This window comes from Zonotrichia albicollis, chromosome 13 (assembly GCF_047830755.1).
Source record: "Zonotrichia albicollis isolate bZonAlb1 chromosome 13, bZonAlb1.hap1, whole genome shotgun sequence".
Lineage (NCBI taxonomy): Eukaryota > Metazoa > Chordata > Aves > Passeriformes > Passerellidae > Zonotrichia > Zonotrichia albicollis.
In genome coordinates this window covers 7,729,446-7,751,160 of record NC_133831.1, presented here as the reverse complement: position 1 = coordinate 7,751,160, position 21,715 = coordinate 7,729,446, and the positions used below count along the sequence as shown (strand labels likewise).

General features: G+C 40.6%; 1 protein-coding gene and 2 non-coding genes across 9 annotated transcripts in view; all 3 read left to right on the top strand.

Annotated features, from left to right (window-relative positions):
- Positions 1 to 21,715, top strand: part of CNOT1 (CCR4-NOT transcription complex subunit 1) — a 55,508-nt gene that overhangs the window by 18,679 nt on the left and 15,114 nt on the right. For 2 of the 7 annotated variants that reach the window (XM_014269704.3, XM_074550922.1), the window contains exons 14-31: positions 1,001 to 1,120; positions 2,172 to 2,294; positions 2,527 to 2,678; positions 7,032 to 7,182; positions 8,537 to 8,738; positions 9,246 to 9,389; positions 10,496 to 10,620; positions 11,412 to 11,698; positions 12,528 to 12,606; positions 13,809 to 14,039; positions 15,226 to 15,366; positions 16,043 to 16,222; positions 17,270 to 17,386; positions 17,785 to 17,895; positions 18,488 to 18,565; positions 18,887 to 19,064; positions 19,561 to 19,691; positions 20,023 to 20,319. In XM_014269704.3, the coding sequence (XP_014125179.1) occupies positions 1,001 to 1,120; positions 2,172 to 2,294; positions 2,527 to 2,678; positions 7,032 to 7,182; positions 8,537 to 8,738; positions 9,246 to 9,389; positions 10,496 to 10,620; positions 11,412 to 11,698; positions 12,528 to 12,606; positions 13,809 to 14,039; positions 15,226 to 15,366; positions 16,043 to 16,222; positions 17,270 to 17,386; positions 17,785 to 17,895; positions 18,488 to 18,565; positions 18,887 to 19,064; positions 19,561 to 19,691; positions 20,023 to 20,319 (2,847 nt within the window). Of the gene's footprint in view, positions 1 to 1,000; positions 1,121 to 2,171; positions 2,295 to 2,526; positions 2,679 to 7,031; positions 7,183 to 8,536; positions 8,739 to 9,242; positions 9,390 to 10,495; positions 10,621 to 11,411; positions 11,699 to 12,527; positions 12,607 to 13,808; positions 14,040 to 15,225; positions 15,367 to 16,042; positions 16,223 to 17,269; positions 17,387 to 17,784; positions 17,896 to 18,487; positions 18,566 to 18,886; positions 19,065 to 19,560; positions 19,692 to 20,022; positions 20,320 to 21,715 lie in introns of all 7 variants that reach the window. The other 5 variants (XM_005490748.4, XM_074550923.1, XM_005490747.4 and 2 more) reach the window with 3 other exon arrangements.
- Positions 7,509 to 7,644, top strand: LOC113459742 (small nucleolar RNA SNORA50). Its single transcript, XR_003381271.1, has one exon. It is a non-coding gene; the product is annotated as a small nucleolar RNA SNORA50 (small nucleolar RNA).
- On the top strand, positions 16,719 to 16,857 carry LOC113459741 (small nucleolar RNA SNORA46). The gene has a single exon (XR_003381270.2). It is a non-coding gene; the product is annotated as a small nucleolar RNA SNORA46 (small nucleolar RNA).

Genomic DNA, 21,715 nt, shown 5'->3' with positions numbered 1-21,715 from the left:
TGCCAGAAAGATGAAAGCTATTCTAGACATAAGGAAATTACCTGCTCCATAAGTTTTCAGAGTCTGGATGTTTTCTGAAAACTTGGGACTGACTGCTGGGCTTTTTCAAGGAGAGCTTCCATGTAGAGATATGGTAGCTGTGTATGCAAATCCCATACTTCTGATGGATGTTTTGTTTGATGTGGCCTTCATCATTGTGTGCACTAGTGGTTAAATGAAGAGAAATCATGTGAAATTCAAAGTGGAGGAAGTCTCTGGGGTTGGAGGGAATCTTTATTAGCAAACATGTTTCCCTGTTCATTTAGAGTAGAGCTAATGGCAAGAAGCTTGACATCTGAGGTCATGCTGTGAATGTTTTATATTTTCCTGATGGAAGTCTTGAAATTGAAGGATGGGGGGTAGAACAGGAGTGAAGTGCTTTTTGCATGAGGTCTTGAAATGTCAGAAGAGGCAATTTTTCCACAGGGTAGGTCTGAGATCAGGACCCTGAATGATGATTGCCATGGGACATGGTGCCATTCCATGACACTTTTCCTTTAAACAAAACCCTTGCTACCATAAAGATGTTACTTGTGCTGTATTTTGAAATTGCCCCTTTATGCGCAATGATCTAGATACTGTGCTTTCCTTTTTAAAGGTGTGGTACTGAATTTTCACTTCAGGACATCCTGTCAGGCATAACATTTTGTAAATATTTGTGTAGTCTAAAAGTGATTTGCCTATGATAGAGAGGAATTGGTCCTGGACAGTGGTAGGAAAGAGCTGGGGATGTATGTTAGATACATACATACCACTTGCAGTCAGCTACATCATTTACTTGTAGCTCCTGGGTAGTTCAGTTTTGTATAGAAAGAGTTAAAATCAGAAACAAGTTCTGAAGCTAAAGAGTAGATATGTTTGCATGTTAAGGTTTTTAGTTGTGAAATACCCTGTTGAATGTTCACATAATTGATCCTGTTACTAGAATCATGAAGTACAATCCTGATTTAATTCTCCTCAGGGTCAGTCTCCTTCAATTCGTCAGCTTATCATGCATGCCATGGCAGAATGGTACATGAGAGGGGAGCAGTATGACCAGGCAAAATTGTCACGTATTCTTGATGTGGCGCAAGACTTGAAGGTGAGTTTTTCAAAATACTGCCTTTTTTTTTTTTGTCTGGTGCCTTATGCAGACTTGCTCATCTTTAAATGAAAGCTAAGCTTAACTTAAACTAATTTAGTAAGGATGACATTGTTTAGGCATGTCTGAATTTATTTGTGGCTGCCGTCCCTCATCTTAAAAAAAAGCGTAGGTTATGTGACTTAAAGTACTCTTCAGCTGAGTTGTGGTATCTGACTCCAGATGCTTCCAGCCTGTCCTGTTGTGAGCCCAAGACATTGTACTTGGTATTTGCAGTGGGATTGGTTATCATGGCTTAGCTGACAAGTACTTTGGGAAGCAGCACAGCAGAAGTGCTTGCTGTGTGAATGTAGTGTGAATCCAGGAAGAGCTTTGACTGTTTTAACCTTGAATATTATTGAAATGAGAATGTAGGAAATGGCAGATGTTTGTGTGAAGGTGGCACTGCTAAACATAATGGAATGGGGATTTCTTGAGAATGCCACTAGTTCTTAGATTTTATACATAGACAAAAGACTGGAAGTTATGACTAACTTCTTTGGGGCCTTTATTGCTTCCTAAAGTTAGGTGCAAAATAATTGGGTGTCTCAAAGTGCAAGAGCACCAGCTGCTGCTTGAAGTCAGTTTTGTTGTAGCAACTGCGGTGTTCAGAGATGACCTCTTGGAGCAGATATATTCCAAGTATCTCTGAAGTGGTTGAAGTCTGTTTGCAGGAAAATGCTAGATTGTTCTGCTTAATTTCATAGCAATCACTTTGGTATCTCTTGACCACTTGCTTGTGGTTTTTCATATCACAGAGGAGTTTAAAACTGTCAGCACAAGGTCACTTCAAAGAAGGTGAAGTCATGATTTCAAATCAGAGCTCTTGCTTATTTGTCTCACAAACAAGCTGTAAGTGAAGTTGATAGTACCAATCTTTGTTGACAAAGAAAGCACAGCAGCATGTCATAATAAGACCTCTACTAAAACATGTGTGGGAACTAGAAAGAAAAGAAAGGAGAAAGGGTATCTGTGTGTCTTCACTAGTAGTCTTCTGATTTTCTTTCTTTAGGCCTTGTCAATGCTGCTAAATGGTACTCCATTTGCCTTTGTTATTGACCTTGCTGCACTTGCCTCTCGACGGGAATACCTCAAACTTGACAAATGGCTCACAGATAAAATTCGGGAGCATGGGGTAAAGCAGGATTTTTCTCTTTATTTTTTTTACTCTTGTCAGTGGCTAACTTAAGTCACTTTAACAATTTTCTAAGTAGTGTTAAAGTTGTCAAAAGTGTCCATAGTCTGATAGTTCAACTTTTTTACTGAACTATAGTAGCTTAGTGCAATTCTTTCCATGGTGCAATTGCCAAGTTTGAAATAGTGTCTTGGATGTGGTTTGGGAGATTAAGATAACTTTTTTTCCTCAGGAACCTTTCATCCAGGCCTGTATGACTTTCTTAAAGAGAAGATGTCCATCTATCCTGGGTGGCCTTGCTCCAGAAAAGGATCAGCCCAAAAGTGCTCAGCTTCCTCCAGAAACCTTGGCGACTATGTTGGCTTGTCTGCAAGCTTGTGCTGGGTAAGAATTACATTGCTTGTGCTGAAAGAGTAATCCATTTGCAGCTGGCTTTCTGTCACAGCTGGTTTGGAGTTTCATGTGGAGGATGGGGTTAATGAGAGTGTATAAACTTGCAGGGATAGCTGCAGGAGTACTTTTTATTTTGCATTGAAGCTTCTGTTGTAGGCTAGATCACAAGAGCTTGAGGATTGTCTTTATCATCAAACAGGTGAGCTGATCTTGGTGACTGGAGGCTGTCTGGTTAGTCAGATAATCAGTTGTTAATGACTAGATAGATGTGGGGCTGTAATTCAGATAAAGGAATCCAGGCCATGGCTACAGAATGGGACAGCATCTTGGAAAACAGTGGCTTTATAACAGATTTTGTGATTGTGTTAACCAGATGTTTCTGTGTGGTAACTGCTTTGGCACAAAGGACTTACGCCATCCTTATGTGTAGGAGAAAAGTGGGGAGTGGTGATTGTGTAATTGAGACTGAAACTAGATGTGTGTAACTTCTGTTGTCTTTGAGACTCAAAGTAGTCAAAGATGGAAAATATTGAACATCTCTTGCAGATCAGATTGTTTAGCTGAAGTCAAAAGAAGAGGGTTTGGATTTGAGAGCTGCTAGAGGCAGGGGTAGGATACAGGAGCTACCTGCAGTTGGACAATTCAGTCCATTTAAAAATGTGGAGAAGGCACTGCTTCATTAAAGTCATTTAAAAATGCTATATACACACATAGTAAATGTGACTGAAAGTTGTAAAACATCTGTGGTGTTGTTTCTTAGTGCTGTCAGATCAAGGTGTGTTGAACTGCAGCAATATTTCAGAGGTCATGAGAGGCAGCCTAGTGCAATGTGTGAGCCTGAGTGACTGGAAGCTGGAGATGGGGCTTGTGCACCAAATGAGGCTGGCATGTCCAAGTGTGTTACATAATTTGGGGTTTATAGTGTGTCCTTTGGCTTAACCAGTGTGGTCTTGAAAGTGATAAGAAACATCTTTAAAGATACCCAGGATGATTCATGGCTCTCATGTAAATAGTAGGAAATCAGTACCAACACAGGGTTCCAATAGTGAGTGTTGGACCTGAAAGAGAAGTTGAGGTACCTGTAAGACTTTAGGAGAAAAGAAAAGACTTCCTGTTTTCTGCTGGAACCTCTGCAATTGAAGTTCAAAGGCTGTTTCTAAAATAAAATGATCTAGCACATGTTTTGGTCAGAGAAGATAGCTCTTAATTTTCAAGTCAAAGCACATCTTTTGAGACTGTAGTTCTCAAATGAACTTATATTCCTTCTTTTGCATGCTGCAGTGTCTGTGTTTTAGAGGTTTAATAGTTAACTATAGATTTGAATTGCATCTAATGTCATTGTGTTCTGAATTTTAATGTGTTACCGAGTTTTATTTATTCCATTAATTCCAAACGCCACGAGTTCTCTACTGGCACAATTCTCACAGCCTTTGGTTTCTTTTTATAGCTACTTTTATTCCCTTTTATACAAGAATGTGACCTACTTGCAGTCATTTTCTATTAGTTATTCTCTTTGAGCTTTAGAAAGAAAAAGCTTGGGTTTCTTTCATGAAGCAATTGCTTTGATTAACTTAGATTTCAGTCACAAATGGAAGCAGGCATTGTAAAGACTAGCAGGTTAAAATCACAGTAAATATGAAATACATTTGGGAGGGTAGTTGCACTTCACTAGCTGAAGCCTGCATCTCCTAAATCTGTAGTTAGTTCTTGTTTTGTGACCTGGGAGACACTTTTTTTTTTAGCCACCAGGTCCCTGCATGTTCTGAGACTTATTTTTGGTGCAGCTTGTTTATCACTGGTGAGCGCTGCAGTTGTGACATCATGTAACAGTGAGTCTTCAAAAAGAAATCAGTGTTCCTTCTATTACTGAGTGTTTTTACAGTGAAGTCAGGCTTGGTTGCAGGCACCACAGGCTGACCAACCGTGTAATTTATTAACAAGGTGCTTATGAAAAGTCCTTCCCTCGTGGAGCTGCAGTGAGTTGAGAGGGCAGCAGTGCCTTCTCCACATGCTCATGTCCTGCATGGTGCAAGGGTGTCAGTGTGGGGAATGGTCATTTCTTATCAGTCCCTGTCTCAAGCAGGGAAGGGGCTTCAGTGTACCTGGGCCTCAGGAATGAAAAGACTTGTTCCCACTTTGTAAGGAAGTGTTTGGGTGGAAAAAAGAGTAAGAGAAATGAACATGTGATTCCAGCAAGCTGGAAGTTCGCTTACAGTGGCAGTTTTCTTGCTCCAGACTCTGGTCCTTGGCTGTCAGGCCTCCAGCTTCATTTGCCTGAAATGCAGACTGGGTTCTTTTGTGGGTTTTGGGTTTGTTGGTTGCTTGGTTTGGGATTTTGGCGGTTTTTTTTAAGAAAACCTGGAGTTCTGTGCTATTTAAAAATACTGTGATGTTTGCAACTTGATACAGCAGTGTGTCTCTTGACATGATAAAAAAGTTAAGGTTAAGTCTGCCTAGATGGTGGGACAAAACATTAGTGGTTCTTTCCAAAGCACAAATGGCCTAACCAGTCACCATAAATATCCAACTCAGGGATTGGAAGTCTGTCTTTGTCCTCATTCTGGGCTGCCATATTATATATTTACAGCAAGTTGGAATTAGTTTTGCAAAAGCATGTTCTAGTATTTAAGCATAAAGACTGCAAATTTAACCCCCCAAAAAGGAGGAGGGCAAAAGACTGAGGTTGGTAACCACATGTGAACTGTAGACTCCCCTGACCCATTCCATGGCTGACTGAAGTGCTGTATGGTCTTGAAATGCCTCCTGCATCAGAAGAAATCCTGTGGTGCATTTCATGTGGTCATACATACATTTAAATGAGATTTCTGAGAGTGGCTCAGGTGAGGGAAAATACATACTGTACATACTGACTCTACTGTGTGCCAAGCTCAGAGCTCTGTCTTCAGGTCTGGTTGCACTTTCTGAAAAAGAAATCTCTTTAGGGTTTTTTAAAGGTAGATTTCTGATTGCATTTCCATGCATTCCCCCCAAGGCCGTTTGTTTTGAAGTCTTTGAAGCAAGGCTCTGGTGAGAGGTTGTCAAGAGTGTAAAGGAGCCAGTTTGTGAAACAGTTATAAACATGTCCATTGCCCTGTATAGAAACCTGGTCACCCATGGTTCCCCCCCAGATTCCCATCTCTCATGGGTGGGGATTTTCCCCACACTCCATAGTGGATCCCTGACTCTGGAGAACAGCTGGCTGCCCTTAACTAATTCTGTGTATCCCATAACAGGATACCTGCCAAAGCTGAAGGCTGATCTTCAGGTCTTCTGCCTTAATCACCAGCATGGTTCCTTTGTTCTTTTCCCCCTCATCCTAAGAGTTGAGCAGTAAAAGCTTGTGAAAATTGAATTGAAATGAGGACTATTCAGACAATGTTAACAGAACAACCAAGTTGTATTAGGATAGTTGCTCCATTACAGAAAGGAATCTGCAGCTTTAGCTGTCTTCACCAAAGAGATATAACTAAAGTTCAGGAAAGCATAAATAATTTGCTGTTTTTTCCAAAAGGAAAATGTTAGTATTCTGTTATTATGTCTGTGGTCAGGTAAGTCAGCAAGAGAGCTGGCTTTCCTTCCAGTTTGGGAACCTGGCAGTCAGACATGGAACACTTTGGAAAGAGGTACTGGCTGCTCTGGGTTGTGCCTAAGTTTGAGTTTTCTGATGGTTTTTGGTTATATTTTCCTTGAACAGTTAAATTTCCTGTCTCTGTTTGGGTTTAGTGAAGCATGTCTTTCAGTCTGTAGGCAGATGAGTTTTAGTGAAGCAGGTGGTGGTATTTACCTCTTCTTTTTCTGTCTGTCAGTACATAGCCCATGTATCTCATCTTTTAGAGAAACCTTGTGTATAATGAGATTCAGAATGAGAGTAACCATAAGTGGTGAAGTTTTGGTACAGGAAGAAGCCTTGAGGGGCAGATTTGAACAAGGGATCACAGAATCACTATGTGTATTTTAATTCCTGAGGCTAAGCTGCTATATAGCCCTTAATGTGGACAACAGCAGACAAAGGCTCTTCCAGGAGCCATGTGGTCCATATCCCAGGTAGTCCATATCCCAGCCTTCTGTAAGCCCTTACTTGCTGGTGTAACTGTAAAGGAGTATTTGGATCATCAAAAACAAAGTAATAGTCTATTGGAGATTGTTGTCGATATTTAAATATAGCTGTTTCTCTTGGGAAATGATCTAAGGCAAGTTTTTCTAATAACAAAATGTAGCTTGTGCTGGGGTTTTGCAGCTTCTTTTTGTGAAATATGGCCTCAGTTTCTCTAGGAAAATCAAATAAGTTAATGGCCTTATTTTTGTGAATGTTCCATGGCTCAGTGCTGTCCTTCCCCATCCCAGGAGTGTTTCTCAGGAGCTGTCAGAGACCATTCTCACCATGGTAGCAAACTGCAGCAATGTCATGAACAAGGCTCGGCAGCCCCCGCCTGGAGTCATGCCCAAGGGACGCCCGCCCAGCGCCAGCAGCTTGGATGCCATCTCTCCTGTGCAGGTACAACAGGCACATGCTGCATTTGCAGAAGATGCTGTGGATTTAGTGCTAGTTCTGTATTAGTTGAGCTCTTTCTGCAGGACTAAGTCAAACATCATCTGGCTCACGTAGTTTTGTACTTGCATGTCTTGATAGCTTGCTTGTAACTAGAGAATGATGGCTGAGGGATGTAGTTCAGAACTGTCTTTGACTTCACTGATGTCTGTAAGAAGTAACTGTGAAGTATTATAGGATGGGAGCACTGAGGAGGGACAGATATTTGGTTTAATTTGAATAACTGAGGCTTTCTTTTAAAGTGCTAAAATTTACTAGGACTTCTGAGAATTAAGCACTGCCTTTGAACCTGATGTGTCTTGTTTGTAGCTTCACGGGCCAAGCCACAGTGCTAGAGCATAAGGACTTGTTATAACTGGGGCTCTTCAGCTCTCAACTGAACTGCTCTTTTAAAAACAAGGTACATTTCAGTTAATCCCTGCCACTCATCATCCCTTCCTCCTCTGGGAGCAACACATTACAGACAGGTTTTGCTTCTAGCAATTACATTCAATGGCAGATTTTTAACTGGTGAAAAGTATTTCACATCAAATAGTGACAATTCAGCATTTAAGAATGACTGAATTGTCAGTAGATTATGTAAACTAAATGCAGACAGTGGTTTTTTTGTGAATTGTTGCTTCATTGAAGTTGTTCATCAGATGTACCAAATATCTTGGCATCCTGCTACAAATAACTCATATGAACAAACAGCAGCAATTTTTACTCTGTTGTCATGTTGTCTTCTGGGTAGATAATACCATTTTCTGCTGTTCCTAGTCAGTTCTGTAACTTACTGCTTTGGCAGACTGTATTGTGCCTTCCCTCCTATTCATAAACCAGGTCTTAATGTTTTTTATTGTAGACTTCATTCAGGTATTTAGCTGTGAAAAGCTGGCATAGTAGGGTCCTTCAGACAGTCAAAAATACTCTTAAGTTTGAAATGAAACAGCTTTCTAAGTTGTGAGGTGGGGTCTGAGCTTGCAGACTGCAGAGCATAAACTACTCTAGTACAAAAATCTGCAAGTAGAAGTAAATGCTACTTACTGTAAGCATTTACTGTTGTGTTACACTCTGTGGAACTGTCAGGATTTCTGTAGAACCTGTGAGAGAATAGGATTTCATGGGATTGCAGAAGAAAAATAAGAGTGCATTCTGTAGACAAACTGATCTTTTGGGTGACTTCAGAATTTACAGTAACCATGCAGAAGAGCTTTTCTCAGAAATGTTTTGATATGTAGCCGTCTTTGTACAAAACATGGCAAAAATCATCTGGGTTGTGGTTTATGGATGTCTGTATAATCTTCCTTTCTTCATTCAGATCGACTCGCTTGCAGGAATGGCCTCTCTTAGTTTAGGTGGCTCAGCTGCTCCCCACACCCAGAGCATGCAAGGCTTCCCTCCAAACCTGGGCTCTGCATTCAGCACTCCTCAGTCACCAGCAAAAGCCTTCCCACCTCTTTCCACCCAAAACCAGACAACCGGTTTCAGTGGCATCGGAGGGCTTTCCTCACAGCTTCCAGGTACTGCTCTTCGGTGGAGTGGCTTGTTTTTGACAGGGCACAGCTAAGGCACTGTTGTTGCTGTGGTTGGAAATACTGAATGTGACAGCCCACCCCTTAAGGGAGGGTTGGGTGCTTCCTTCCCTTTAAGAGTGGGAAGTCACACTGGACAAACAGCTGTGTCATAGGGAAGGGAGTTATACTCTGATATGGAGTGAGGAGCCCTCACTCCTGGGTCATTGCTAAAGCAGTATTTCAGAATGTTGGAGCTGCAATAGGTAAGAGATCTGAGTCAAGAGGATGAGTGTTTTGACAAATATAGCAGCCTTATTTTAAGTTGGGACAGAGATGAAGAACTGCTTATGTTAAAACTGCTTGATATTAGACAGCAATGAGACTGTAAAACTCTGAGTTCTTGGAAATGACAAGTGCTAGGAGGAGTGGTAAGTGGATACTGTGAGGATGCAATGAGATGACCAATTACTTGTTTTCAGTAAGTGGTCTTACTACAGGTTTGCTTTTCAGTAGGTGGTCTTACTACGGGTAGCCTGACTGGCATAGGAACTGGAGCCCTGGGCCTTCCTGCAGTGAACAATGACCCATTCGTGCAAAGGAAGCTGAGCACATCTGGACTGAACCAGCCTACATTCCAGCAGAGTAAGATGAAACCTTGTAAGTGGTAGTGTTGTCTGTGGCTGTGAAGTGTGACTGTGGTCTGCAGTTAATCTGTGTTTCCTTCAGGGGAAGCTTGGATCTGTAGGTGGTAAATGTTAGAAGTGTGGCTCTTGTATTATTATATTAGTCTGAAAAAGGTGCTTCCAAACATGTATCTTAATAGCTTGCCAAATGTCTGGGGGTGGGGGGGTGTTAAAAAAGGACACATTAGCATAAAAATATAATGTGCTATGGATTTGCATAGTGTGTTTGTCCTTTTTCTGCTGTACTGTGTTTTGAACAAAAGTGTTGTCCTGCTCTTGGCAGAGAATTGTATGTGCCTGGTACCAGGGTGTTTTTTGTTTTGTTTGTAACAAAGTTAAACCTGGGTAAGGAGCTGTTGCTGTAGAGAATTTGACAGGTGAAGCAGCGAAATAGACTTCAGCATTGGATACAAATAAGACAAAAAGCTGGTGGGAAGATAGGTTTTGAAAGGAATAATCAGGTTCATAACACTAAGCCATTATCCTTGACTAATTTATGCCTCTGCAGCATGCTCATAGTGAGATGCTGAATCAGTCAAATGCGCAGGAAGCACAGCCATATGCTAAACCTTCCACATTGCTGTTACAGAGAAGCCATGTGCAATAACAGCAGAGTTACCTGTCTCTACAGATGGACAGTGGAGGTGGCTGTAATCACAATTGCTTTATATTCTGGGTCTTGAGTATTCAGTAGAAACTTGTTGGAAGCTCACTGGCTGGCCTGAAAGTTTGTGTGCGAGTTTGTGTGCATGTTTGTGTTGTGTGGCATGCTTTATTGTAGACTGTTCTGCGTCCAGTTATTTAGTTGTCAGCTGAGGTTAGCTTGGGATGCACTGGGTTCTAGGAGTAGAGCACTGTGAGGTTAATGCTATCTTAGGATGAGGTTTTTTTGAATAAATATAGCATATTGAAAACAGATTTTTAAATAGCACTTCCTGTCTACTGGGAAGGTTAAATATCCTGCTCTTCAGAAGAACTAGCAGTTCTTTATAGATTGGTGGAAGAGTTGAAAAGGACTAGGTGAAATCCTGACTGTCTGAAGTTGTCCTGAGTATGATACCTGTTCCTTTTTTTTAACAGCTGACTTATCTCAGGTGTGGCCAGAGGCTAATCAGCACTTTAGCAAAGAAATAGATGATGAGGCAAACAGCTACTTCCAGCGTATTTACAACCATCCACCACACCCAACCATGTCTGTGGATGAGGTGAGTTCCCTTCTGTAGCAGTTACAGCACCTGTCCAGAAACTTGCAATAAAGTGGATCATAATTATTCCTTCATGTATTACTTTTAGTGGGAAATTATAAAGGGCTCGTGGTGGATGCTGCAGCATTGCTTTTTTGCTTGGTTGAAGTTGTTTTCACAGTGAGCTTGCAGTTGCTCATTACATTCAGCTTTCACTTGTCTGGATTGAAGATTTCAGATGTCTAATTAACACTCCCAAAATGCTGCTAAGTGGGAAGGATTCTTTGTGGTGTGGAAGCTTCTTTGTTGAAAATAAGTGCTAAAGATTGTCTTTAAATAGATTATATAAATTATCTTAAATGTATTTGTTTTAAACTATGTAAAAATGACTACAAGCTCTAGATATATAAAAGTGTCACAAGTTCTACCTTCTGAGCTTTTGATAATTATTTGTTAGTCTCTATGAGAGTAATTATTGGTCTGCTGTACTTACTCTTTGAAGTACTTCAAATTTACTTTAATATATTTGCACAGTTATAAATTATGGAAGACACAACATTAATTTTAATTTTTCTAATTTGAAAGTAATGGCGTAGGCGGTCACAAAAAAGTTTTGTGTGAAGACAGAAGAGTCAGAAGAGGAAGCTGCTTGTAGTGATGTAGTGTCTGTCTGCTGTCTAAAATGAAGCAGTTACTTTGTGGTTGTGGTAGCACAACCTACCTTAGTAGTTACAAACACTCATGAGCCATGAACATGGGAAAGGGCTGAAATAAAGCAAACCTGTTGCTAACAATTTCCAATTTCTTTGCAGGTCTTGGAAATGCTGCAGAGGTTTAAGGACTCCAACATTAAACGGGAACGAGAAGTGTTTAACTGTATGCTGAGGAACTTGTTTGAGGAGTATCGGTTCTTCCCGCAGTACCCAGACAAGGAGCTGCACATCACAGCCTGTCTCTTCGGGGGCATCATCGAGAAAGGACTGGTCACTTACATGGCACTGGGCCTGGCCCTGCGCTACGTTCTTGAAGCCTTACGAAAGCCTTTTGCATCCAAAATGTACTATTTTGGTATTGCTGCACTAGATAGATTTAAAAATAGGTGAGTGTGGGTTTGGTACACTTCTAATAGTGCCTGAATTGTCTTGTGGACCTTGAACCTGCTCTAATCGTGCAGTACAAGATTGCTCAGCTTTGGGATTTCTTCAAAGATGCGCTGATTTGAAACAGAATGTGTGAATGTGCTAGTTAAAGGGTGATTTCTAAATCAAAATGTTCAGTGTGGTACCTGTATAAATGTGGGACAAACTGAGATGCTGAAATTACTTAGACTCTATAAAAATCAGTGAAGTGTTGAGTTAGATGAAGTAACTAACAGCTTGTTAGACATGGGGTGAATGTAATTACTCTTCACAGATGCTTTCTAGTGAAGTGCCATTTGCACTGTTCATTACTGAAGGACTGACTGAGAATTTTGCTCTAGAATTTTGCTTTTACACAGAAAAGTATGACTAAACAATCTCAGAAAAAATTCTTTATCAAAACTTCTTATGAATTACAATAGAGAAGATTCTGGGTGTGAGGTGTGCTCTGATTTGCTGTTTAAAATGCACTGAACCAGACTACAAATAATCCAGTAGTCTTGTTGCAAACACTGGATATTGTGTACTAGGTCAGAAGTATAGAGATGTAGGAAAAGATGAGTTGCTGTGAATAAATCTTGTGCTTTAATGTTAAATTAATTCATTTTAAATAAATTTTGTAGCAAAAAATACTTTGTAGGAAATGCTTTATTTATAGCACATCTGCTGTAAGGAGTCCAGAAGTAATTCTGTGGTGCAGAATGGGAATGACACACGTGATAGTTGTTTCTCTCTGATACTGTTTGTGATGTGGGCTTATGCTTGACTAATGCATGTTTTGTCTTACAGATTGAAGGACTATCCCCAGTATTGTCAGCACTTGGCTTCTATTAGTCACTTTATACAGTTCCCACATCATTTACAGGAGGTGAGTGTGTCTGTAAGCAGCACTAACTTTCTATGATGTTAAATTCTTCAGAGCAAATTTGTGTTTTCCTTTGGAAAAGCAGTCCCATCTGTGGTGATTTTAGACCATGTTACATCCACAGAATCAAATGCCTTTTCTGAAAGGTTTTGCTCTGGGGTAGACAGGTGAAGGTGCCTTTCCTGCTTCCATAAATCTGTTTGGGTTGTTTATGTTGAAACAGCTACCAGAATATAACTGCATAATCTACCAGTGCATGCATGTCCATGCATGAAGGTTTTAAAGTGCCTCAGTGTATTCATATTCCAGTCCCTTAAAGATTTGGAGTTTTAGTGTAAAATAGAGATTATTCAACTGGCTTTATACAGTTTCATACTTAGACCTGATAAAATAATCCAGGAAAAATTTCTTTCCTGGAGGTCTGAGAGCCATGGGAATACCTTGTTGTCCAAAACAGTGCTCATCACATGGTGTCTGCCTTGAATGTGCTTCATTGGTAGAAATACAGAAAAACTGATCCCAGTGGCAGAGCTTAAGAGCATGAGCTAAATAAGGATTGGCTCTACCATTAAGGTAGAAGCTTCACCCAAAGCTGCAAAGTCCAGTAGCAGTCTTGGTTTCACTAACAGCTTTTAGACTGTACCCCTTAAATGACAGTCTGATGTTTCCAGTTCCTGGGGAAATGTATAGCAGTGGGAAAGAAATTAATTTTCTATTATGGAACTGTTTCAGAAGATGTAATATCTAAAAGTTGGCTATTTCTGAGCTGTGGTTTTGCTTATTAATGGTTAGCTGCAGAGTCCTTCCAGAAGACTTCTTACCTGCTTTGTAGCCTGCTTCTTGATATTCACACATTGTTCTTAGGCTCTTTCTCCTCTTTTGTTCTGCTGTTCTAGGCTTGGAGGGATAGGGATGGAGATTTTAGGTAGTGCTCTGTAAAATATTAAGCATGTTAGGTCTTGTGATGCTTGACATCAGTTTGTTGAGGCCAGAGGCAGAACTTGAGGCTCCTCTGTAGTAAGAAAGTCCATAGTGACAGGATGTGCTTTATCAGGGTATACAGTTGTATTTAGAGATTCCTTTATGGCAAGACTGTCAAATATTTTAATGACTCAGCAAACCTTTATAGTGCTCATGCTGAAAATCAGCCTGTAGTTCTGTTGCTGCATGTGAAATTTTGTATGTGCTTGTTCTCCCTATTTTAGTACATAGAGTATGGACAGCAATCCAGAGATCCTCCTGTGAAGATGCAGGGTTCAATCACCACCCCTGGAAGTATTGCACTTGCCCAGGCTCAGGCCCAGGCCCAGGTTCCAGCAAAAGCTCCTCTTGCTGGCCAAGTCAGCACTATAGTGACCACCTCAACCACCACCACCGTGGCAAAAACCATTACCATCACCCGACCAACTGGAGTCAGCTTCAAGAAAGATGTGCCGGTGAGCTTTGTGCCGTTGTGCCCTTCCCAGAGGGGCAGATGCTGCTCTGGACCAAGTACATACAGACAGAATCTGTTTTAATTGGTGTACTACAGATTTTCAAATTGTGATCCTTTTTTTTTGATTTAAAACATGTAACCTTTTAAAGTATGGCCGACATTTTTGTAGAGGGAAGATGTTTTTCATCATCAAACCCCCCAATTACTTTGGGGTCAAGTTGAAATGTGTTCTTGAGACTGTAATTATAAAGACAATTACAGGAACATCATTTCTATTAATGACTTGCAACAAGACTCTTAAAATAGTTGGCAGCTTCTATTCTGCTTGGGACTTAAGAACACTTACTGCACCCATCTGACACAGTTCTAACTGCATTAGGTTTTTCACATCTTTGGTAACTTATGTAAACAACTCTGAAGCTTGTCAGAGTTATTACAGGGGTGGCAGATAGAACTGGCTATTGCACAGAAAGTCTTTCTGCCTGGGACTGTCTTTGACTAGGTCTCTGGAAAGGAGGCAAAAGCCAAACACAGTTGAAAGTGTGAGCACACATAGTGTCGCTATGAATGTCTTTCACACCTGATCACATCATGTAGAAACTTGTTACTTTGAGGTGTTTGTTTTCCCATTTAAACTCCAGGCAGGATTGATACTGAAAACTGCATCACCTTTTCCCTTAATTGCAATGTACCAGGTGCTAAACCCTGGGGTCCAGACCTGCAGCTACAGGGACCAGGATCACACTCTGTTGACTTAAACTGGCAACTCAAAATGAGAGCCTGGTCTCAGAATGAACCTCTGGGATTTCTCCTTCCCAAATCAGCACTGAAGTGCTCCTGGAGCCTCCCTGCTGTGTGAAGTGCTGCTCAGTATTGTGTTGTGATTTTTCTCCAAGCTATATTTGTACACAGGCTTAAAGGCCTAAAGGGTGCCATTGCAGCTGCACCTATTTTATGTGCATGTAGAGGCTTTTTCTGCAGCAGCATTCTTCTGCTGAGTATTGATCATCATTTTTAGAATAAAAAAATCACTTGACTCCTTCAGACTGCTGCTGAAAATGAATCTGAGACTGTAGATGTCCCCTGATAAAGCTCAATTCTATTTTTGCTTGACAGTACAGAGCAAAAGTTTATTTTGATGTCACCTCTAGGTATTGTTTATGCTTAACTTCTTGTTCTCCCTGCAGCCTTCCATTAATACTACCAACATTGATACGCTGTTAGTAGCAACAGATCAAACAGAGAGGATTGTGGAACCTCCAGAGAATGTCCAGGAAAAAATTGCTTTCATCTTTAATAATCTGTCCCAGTCAAATATGACACAGAAGGCAAGTATGAAAGAATACTAGTAAAAATAATTTTTATACTCTTAATCCTTTTTTTATATATTCATTTTTAAGTGTGGGCTGATGATACTTCTACAAAATTCTAACTTGAAAAACTTCAGGAGGAAGCACACTGTAAAGAAATTATCATTTCCAGCACTTTGTGCTTAAACATCTTTGGAGAGAAAATTTTCCAGGAAGAGGAGAGATGGTTAAAAGATATCTGTTCTTAATCTTAAATAAACATTCACATCATAAATGGACTGAGTAACATTAAATGTTGCTAGGTTAAGCTCTGGTATTCAGAAATTAAGGGAATTTTTCTGAACTAGTTGAGGTGTACAGTCCTGCTGCCACCTGTGCTGTTGTCTTGTGGATGGATGGCTTGAACTTGTAAAGTGACAGCATTTATTTCCAGTTGTCTGGTGAAAAGCTGGGAAGTGAAGGAGAGGTGAATTGTTACACCTTGCTGATTTCATGCTTGAGTCCTTACTGGTTGACCAGATCTTTGGATAATGAGACACTGATTTCAAATACTTATCTTTTTGTAGAAAAACAGCCTTAGTGTTAGAAGCAGTTGATTGACTATGAACTGTATGTTGGTCAGAGCTGACCTCAGAAGGTTTTGATTATCTTCTCATCTGTTCTGTGGTGTGCTTTGTCTTTGGTTTGAGCACAGGTGGAAGAATTGAAGGAGACAGTGAAAGAAGAGTTCATGCCTTGGGTATCACAGTATCTTGTGATGAAAAGAGTCAGTATTGAGCCTAACTTTCATAGCTTGTATTCAAACTTCCTTGACACACTTAAGAATCCAGAGTTTAATAAAATGGTTCTGAATGAAACCTACAGAAATATCAAGGTGAGTAGTGCAAGTTTTCTAAAGGCAGCACAAGAATGTGCTGTGCTCCTCATGCTGTTTGTTTGTTTGGTGCTGATTCTCAAATACAGAATATCATTCAAAAATATTCTTTCTAGCTTACCAGTAAACTTACAGATTATCTTTAGGAATACTAGGATTCTTTTCAGTTTGGAACATATGAAACACTTAAATTCTGTAATAGGAGGGCAAATTTGCATTTGAATTAATTTATGTAGGTGGACTTCAAAGTTGTGTGAGGTTTGCAAATTATAACCCAAGGGAAAATTGATTATGGTCCAGTTGTTTTCTGTGGAGGAAAGTGCAAAGATAGAAAATGACACTCTGCTCTTTTGGCCTAAGAGGAATGGAGGGGAATTGTGTGTTTAGAAAATGGGGGTGTAAAAGCCAAAATTTATTGGAGGGCTAAGATAATGTGGATGGGAGGAGGAAGCAACGGCCCAAAAGTGATGACCAGATGAAACAAGTTTGTAAAGAATGCACTATTTTTAAACCTGCTGGTGGGATTTCCTGACCACCGTGGGTTACGCTGTAGTGCAAAAGCATCTCCTGGCTCTTGAGAATTCAGCTGACCCTGCTCTGCTCAGCTGATGCTCCTCTGGAGTTAAGGAACACAACTAACAGCAGAATACTTGTTTTGTGATTGATGACATGATTTATGTTTTGACATGACAATGAAATGGTTTCCCTGGAAGGTTAAACTGTAGCCTTCAGGTCTCTGATGAGGCATTAAGAGGAAGCACAAGTTACAGTCAGTATGGGAACAGTTGTAACAGTCTCAACAGAGTAAATGGTAAGGTCTGGGAAAACATAATACTCTTTTTTGATCCTTTTAAAGAAAGGATTTCTGTTGTCATTACAGTGCAGACCTACAGAGTGCTGCCTGGAAGTGAAAGCTGATCAAGTATCTTTGTGATGTGACTGAAGCTCAGAACATTAAGTTCTTTGCCTTCATTCAGATCAGCTGTTGGATTTGGAGTCTGGTTATCTCCTGCTTGCTGCTTGAGATGCTTTTTTTTTCTTTGTTAGGTGCTATTGACATCAGATAAAGCTGCAGCCAACTTCTCAGACCGTTCCTTGTTGAAGAACCTTGGTCACTGGCTGGGAATGATAACAATGGCTAAAAATAAGCCCATCTTGCACACGGTGAGCTTCTGTCTTTGTAGATTGCCTTGGCATCAATTGGTATGCTGTTATGCAGTAGCATAGGCTATTTGGGAAATCTTACCACCTTTCTGGTGCCTCTTTTGTGTGCCAAATTCAAAGTATGACTCCAGAGTTGGTTATTTAACACTTCTAAATATTTTTTTTACATCAGAAAAGTTAATAGCTAAATTTATTTTGGCAAAAGCTTGTTAATCCATGTAAAAATGTGGATGTATAAATCTTTGTTCAAAAGTAACTGCTGCTTAGCAGTCTGTAAAATTCAAGGGCTATCTTGGCTCATCCTTGCCTGTATCTGAAAAGGAAGTGGTGTATTAGTGGAATTGTGCAGTGTGTTTGCTGTTTTCTCTACCTTCATTCCCACTTCAATTGTTTTTCAGGATTTGGATGTGAAGTCACTACTGCTGGAAGCATATGTTAAGGGACAGCAGGAATTGCTTTATGTAGTGCCATTTGTTGCCAAAGTCTTAGAATCCAGTGTCAGGAGTGTGGTAAGTGGCTTTGTACAGAGTTATTGCTCAAATGGCAAAATATTGCAGGAAGTAATCAGCTTTTGTCACAAAATGAAAACTGATTGAATTCAGTGGAGAGAAAGAAAGGGGGATATAAAAGCATAAAGTCAAGGAGTGCTCCTTGTGTGGAGGGAAAGTACATAACCATGCATTTTTAATGGATGGTATTAGCTGAAATGTACTGTGGTATCCCTGAACAGAGCTCCATTGAGAAATGGAAGGAAGCCATTGAATAGATTCTAGGATATATTTATTCCTAGTTTGTTTTGTTTATTTTCCTCCCACACACTTTGATCCTGATCAGCTTGTTGGTTCTGCTTGACATAGAGTTGATCTTTCAAGAAGGACCAGGTCATTGTGTTTCCACTTAAGTTCCTAATGTATTTCTAGTTATACTGAATTACTGGAATAATTATTACTAAAATACTAAATTCTACTCTAATCACAGCTGTACAAAGGTTTCCATGGCTGTATGCACACATAACTGCTTGTGTTCCAAGCATTTCCAGTCATAAACTATCCAGATGATTCAAGAAGTTTCTGTAATCCTGCTCTCTTCTTTCTCTTGTAGGTCTTCAGGCCTCCAAACCCATGGACAATGGCCATTATGAATGTTTTAGCTGAGCTACATCAGGAACATGATCTAAAAGTAAATTACTGGATTTTTTCTGTAACTTCTGAGTGTAAGGTTTTATTAACATTCTACTCAAGAAGGATGTTGTGAAGGACTAAGCAGTCCTCCTCACTGCTTTATTTAGCATGGGGAGATTGCTTGGGAATTGCTTAATTTGGTAGAACTTGGTTGAAACTCTTCTCCATGAGGTCAGCATCAAGATAGTTGTCTAATCCTCAGTCATTGTTGGTCTCTGAAAGGGGTGGGATTAGAATGGGGAGTTTGGCAGTCAGGTGGCTCAGTAGATGTTTTGGGTGTTTTCCTTGTGACATGACCTAAACTAGAGTTGTTTTGCAGCTGAATCTGAAGTTTGAGATCGAGGTGCTCTGCAAGAATCTTGCACTGGACATCAATGAGCTGAAACCTGGAAGCCTCCTGAAAGATAAGGATCGTCTGAAAAATCTGGATGAGCAGCTGTCTGCTCCAAAGAAGGATGTGAAGCAGCCAGAAGAGCTACCACCCATCACAACAACCAGTAAGTACATCTCATAGAATCCAGAACCACACTGTTAATGTTCAAATAAGACAGGTTTTGCTATCACAAAATAAAATATGAAGCTACATGTACTATTGTAATATTCCTGAGCACTTGGGTAGTTTTGTAAGAAATAGGTCTACAGAGTTTGGAGATGGGAAGGGAATGGAAGCCACTATGAGGACTAATTCTGTATTATGTATTATGTTTGAGTAGCTACTCCTTAGACTCCCTCCTATTAACAATAGACCAGGTGCTAAAACTACCATAATAAACAGTTCTCTTAAAATGTACTGAAGCTACTTTGGTCCTAATTCTTAGGCAAATGGAGAGTGAAAGTTGCTTGGTAAGTTTAGGAGGTTTCATGATCAAACTGCAAACCTTTTATTTCTGGTTGTTTCCTGGTTTAAATAAGAGTTATATACTTGTTTTATAAGCAGTTGCTTTTCACTGTGATTTCATAGTGTCTCAGTACAAACCTACTTGTGTTCTCCAGCTGCTTCTACAACCCCAGCTACCAGCACCACTTGTACAGCCACGGTTCCTCCACAGCCCCAGTACAGCTACCATGACATCAACGTCTATTCTTTAGGAGGCTTGGCTCCACACATTACCTTAAATCCAACGGTAAGTTTCAGAGCTGATTCAGTTTGCTGTCTTACAGCCAGGGTTGATGCAGATCTCAGCTGGTGGGAGCTATCAGTATAGAAGGAGCCTCTGCGCTCCTTTGGTCCAGTTATCAGCTCACCTCTTAAGTCAATCTTCGCATTGTTACTCAGCTGCAACTTGGTTAGAAAAATAATAATTTGTTCTGGTTTCAGATTTATCCAATACTGTAATAGCTGCATGGGGAACATGCACAAGCTATGACAGTGCACTTAGGAGTGATTGGAAAATGCAGGTGTGTGGGGTAGGGATTGCAGTGTACCTCATTGTCTCCCTGTGCCATGCCCTGCAGATCCCACTGTTCCAAGCGCACCCGCAGCTGAAGCAGTGTGTGCGGCAGGCCATCGAGCGGGCGGTGCAGGACCTCGTGCATCCCGTGGTGGACAGGTCCATCAAGATTGCCATGACCACCTGTGAGCAGATAGTCAGGAAGGACTTTGCCCTGGATTCCGAGGAGTCCCGGATGCGTGTGGCCGCCCACCACATGATGAGGAACCTGACTGCTGGCATGGCCATGATCACCTGCAGGGAGCCTTTGCTGATGAGCATAGCGACCAACTTGAAAAATAGTTTTGCTACTGCACTGAGGGTAAGAGCCCCATCATTTGGAGTTTATATCCAGCTTAGGGGACTGTAGGCATCCAGCATTTGTAAATCAGTTCTCTACAATGTAGACTTCTTAATTAATTGTGTGGCTTAACTGGCATGGGGATGAATTCACTGGGTAAAATTTGGTGACTCTTGTGGAATTACAGTGGGAAAAAAGTGTTGTGATTCCAGGTCAAACACCCTTGAACTGAGATGGTGGGTCTTACTAAATGGCACACAAACTTCCTGACTATCTTTTTATTTTGCCCAGTGTTCTCTCCAGTTAAACCACGTCATGCAAGCCTTGGAGGCTTGAACTTTCTGCAGGGTTTGAGGCTGAAAGGCTAAAGTGTGGAAGACTGAATTGATTTTGGTGTTATCTTGGATTGTTTCAGCATGCATGCTCCAGGCATATTTTATTTACTTGTGCTGTGAGCAGATAGGTAGTTTAGACTCATTTGCACAGCTTGTGAATTCATTGGGTTTTCTAGAGGCTGTTATCAGGTTTCTTAATGAAGAAAATAGGACCAGCCTGCAAACTGCTGACCACAACAGTGGCTACTACAGAATTCTTGCCATCAGTGTCAGCAACAGGCACAAGAGCATAAGGATCTTGGAAAGATCAAGACACAGCTGTGCTTTCAGCAATTAAAAATTAATCAGTTTTTTTATCCCTGAAGACATATGACATTGGTACAAATCGAGTTTTAATCCAAGGGAGTTTTTAAAGGGGCAATTGTAGAAAACATTTTGTTGCAGAAAAGGCTCTGTATGAGGCGTCTCAAAATTCTTATCTGGCTTGTTGTTATGAAGTGGTTTAACAGAAATAGTATAATGTTCAGGAGTTAATGGAAGAGCTGTTTGCAGACAATAAAGTCCAAGTAGATGGGACAGGCTGCCTTTATAGCTGTATTCCATTTCTAGTGGAAGTTGCTGCTTTGCACCCTGGAAAATAAGTGCATCTGTTCAGGGTTCTCATAAAGCAGACTCTGGGAAGGAAGAAAGAAAATCTGATTCCTTATCAGAAAAGGAACCCACTGAAAAAGGCTTAGGACTTCTCTTTTGCACTTTTAGTGGTGCACCTTTATATCTTCCAGTTGCAGCCTAGGAAGTAGAAAAACTACTCCTGTGATGCAGAGCCTTCCCTGCATTAGCATCACTCTGTGTGTCTGTCTGAAGCAGGCCTTTATTTCTGTGCCCTGGAGATGGGTAGGTGGAGAAGATGGAGGACTCCTGCTGTTTTGTTCCCTGTTGAAAGTCTTTACTGTCGTCTTGCCTACATGTTTTATTCAAAGCTATGCAAAATTAAATTTAATATTCTATATTCTTTGGGAAGGGAATGTGATCCTAAGAGCATTCCCTTTTAATGCTGGTTTTCTGTGTAAGCAGTGGTGCAG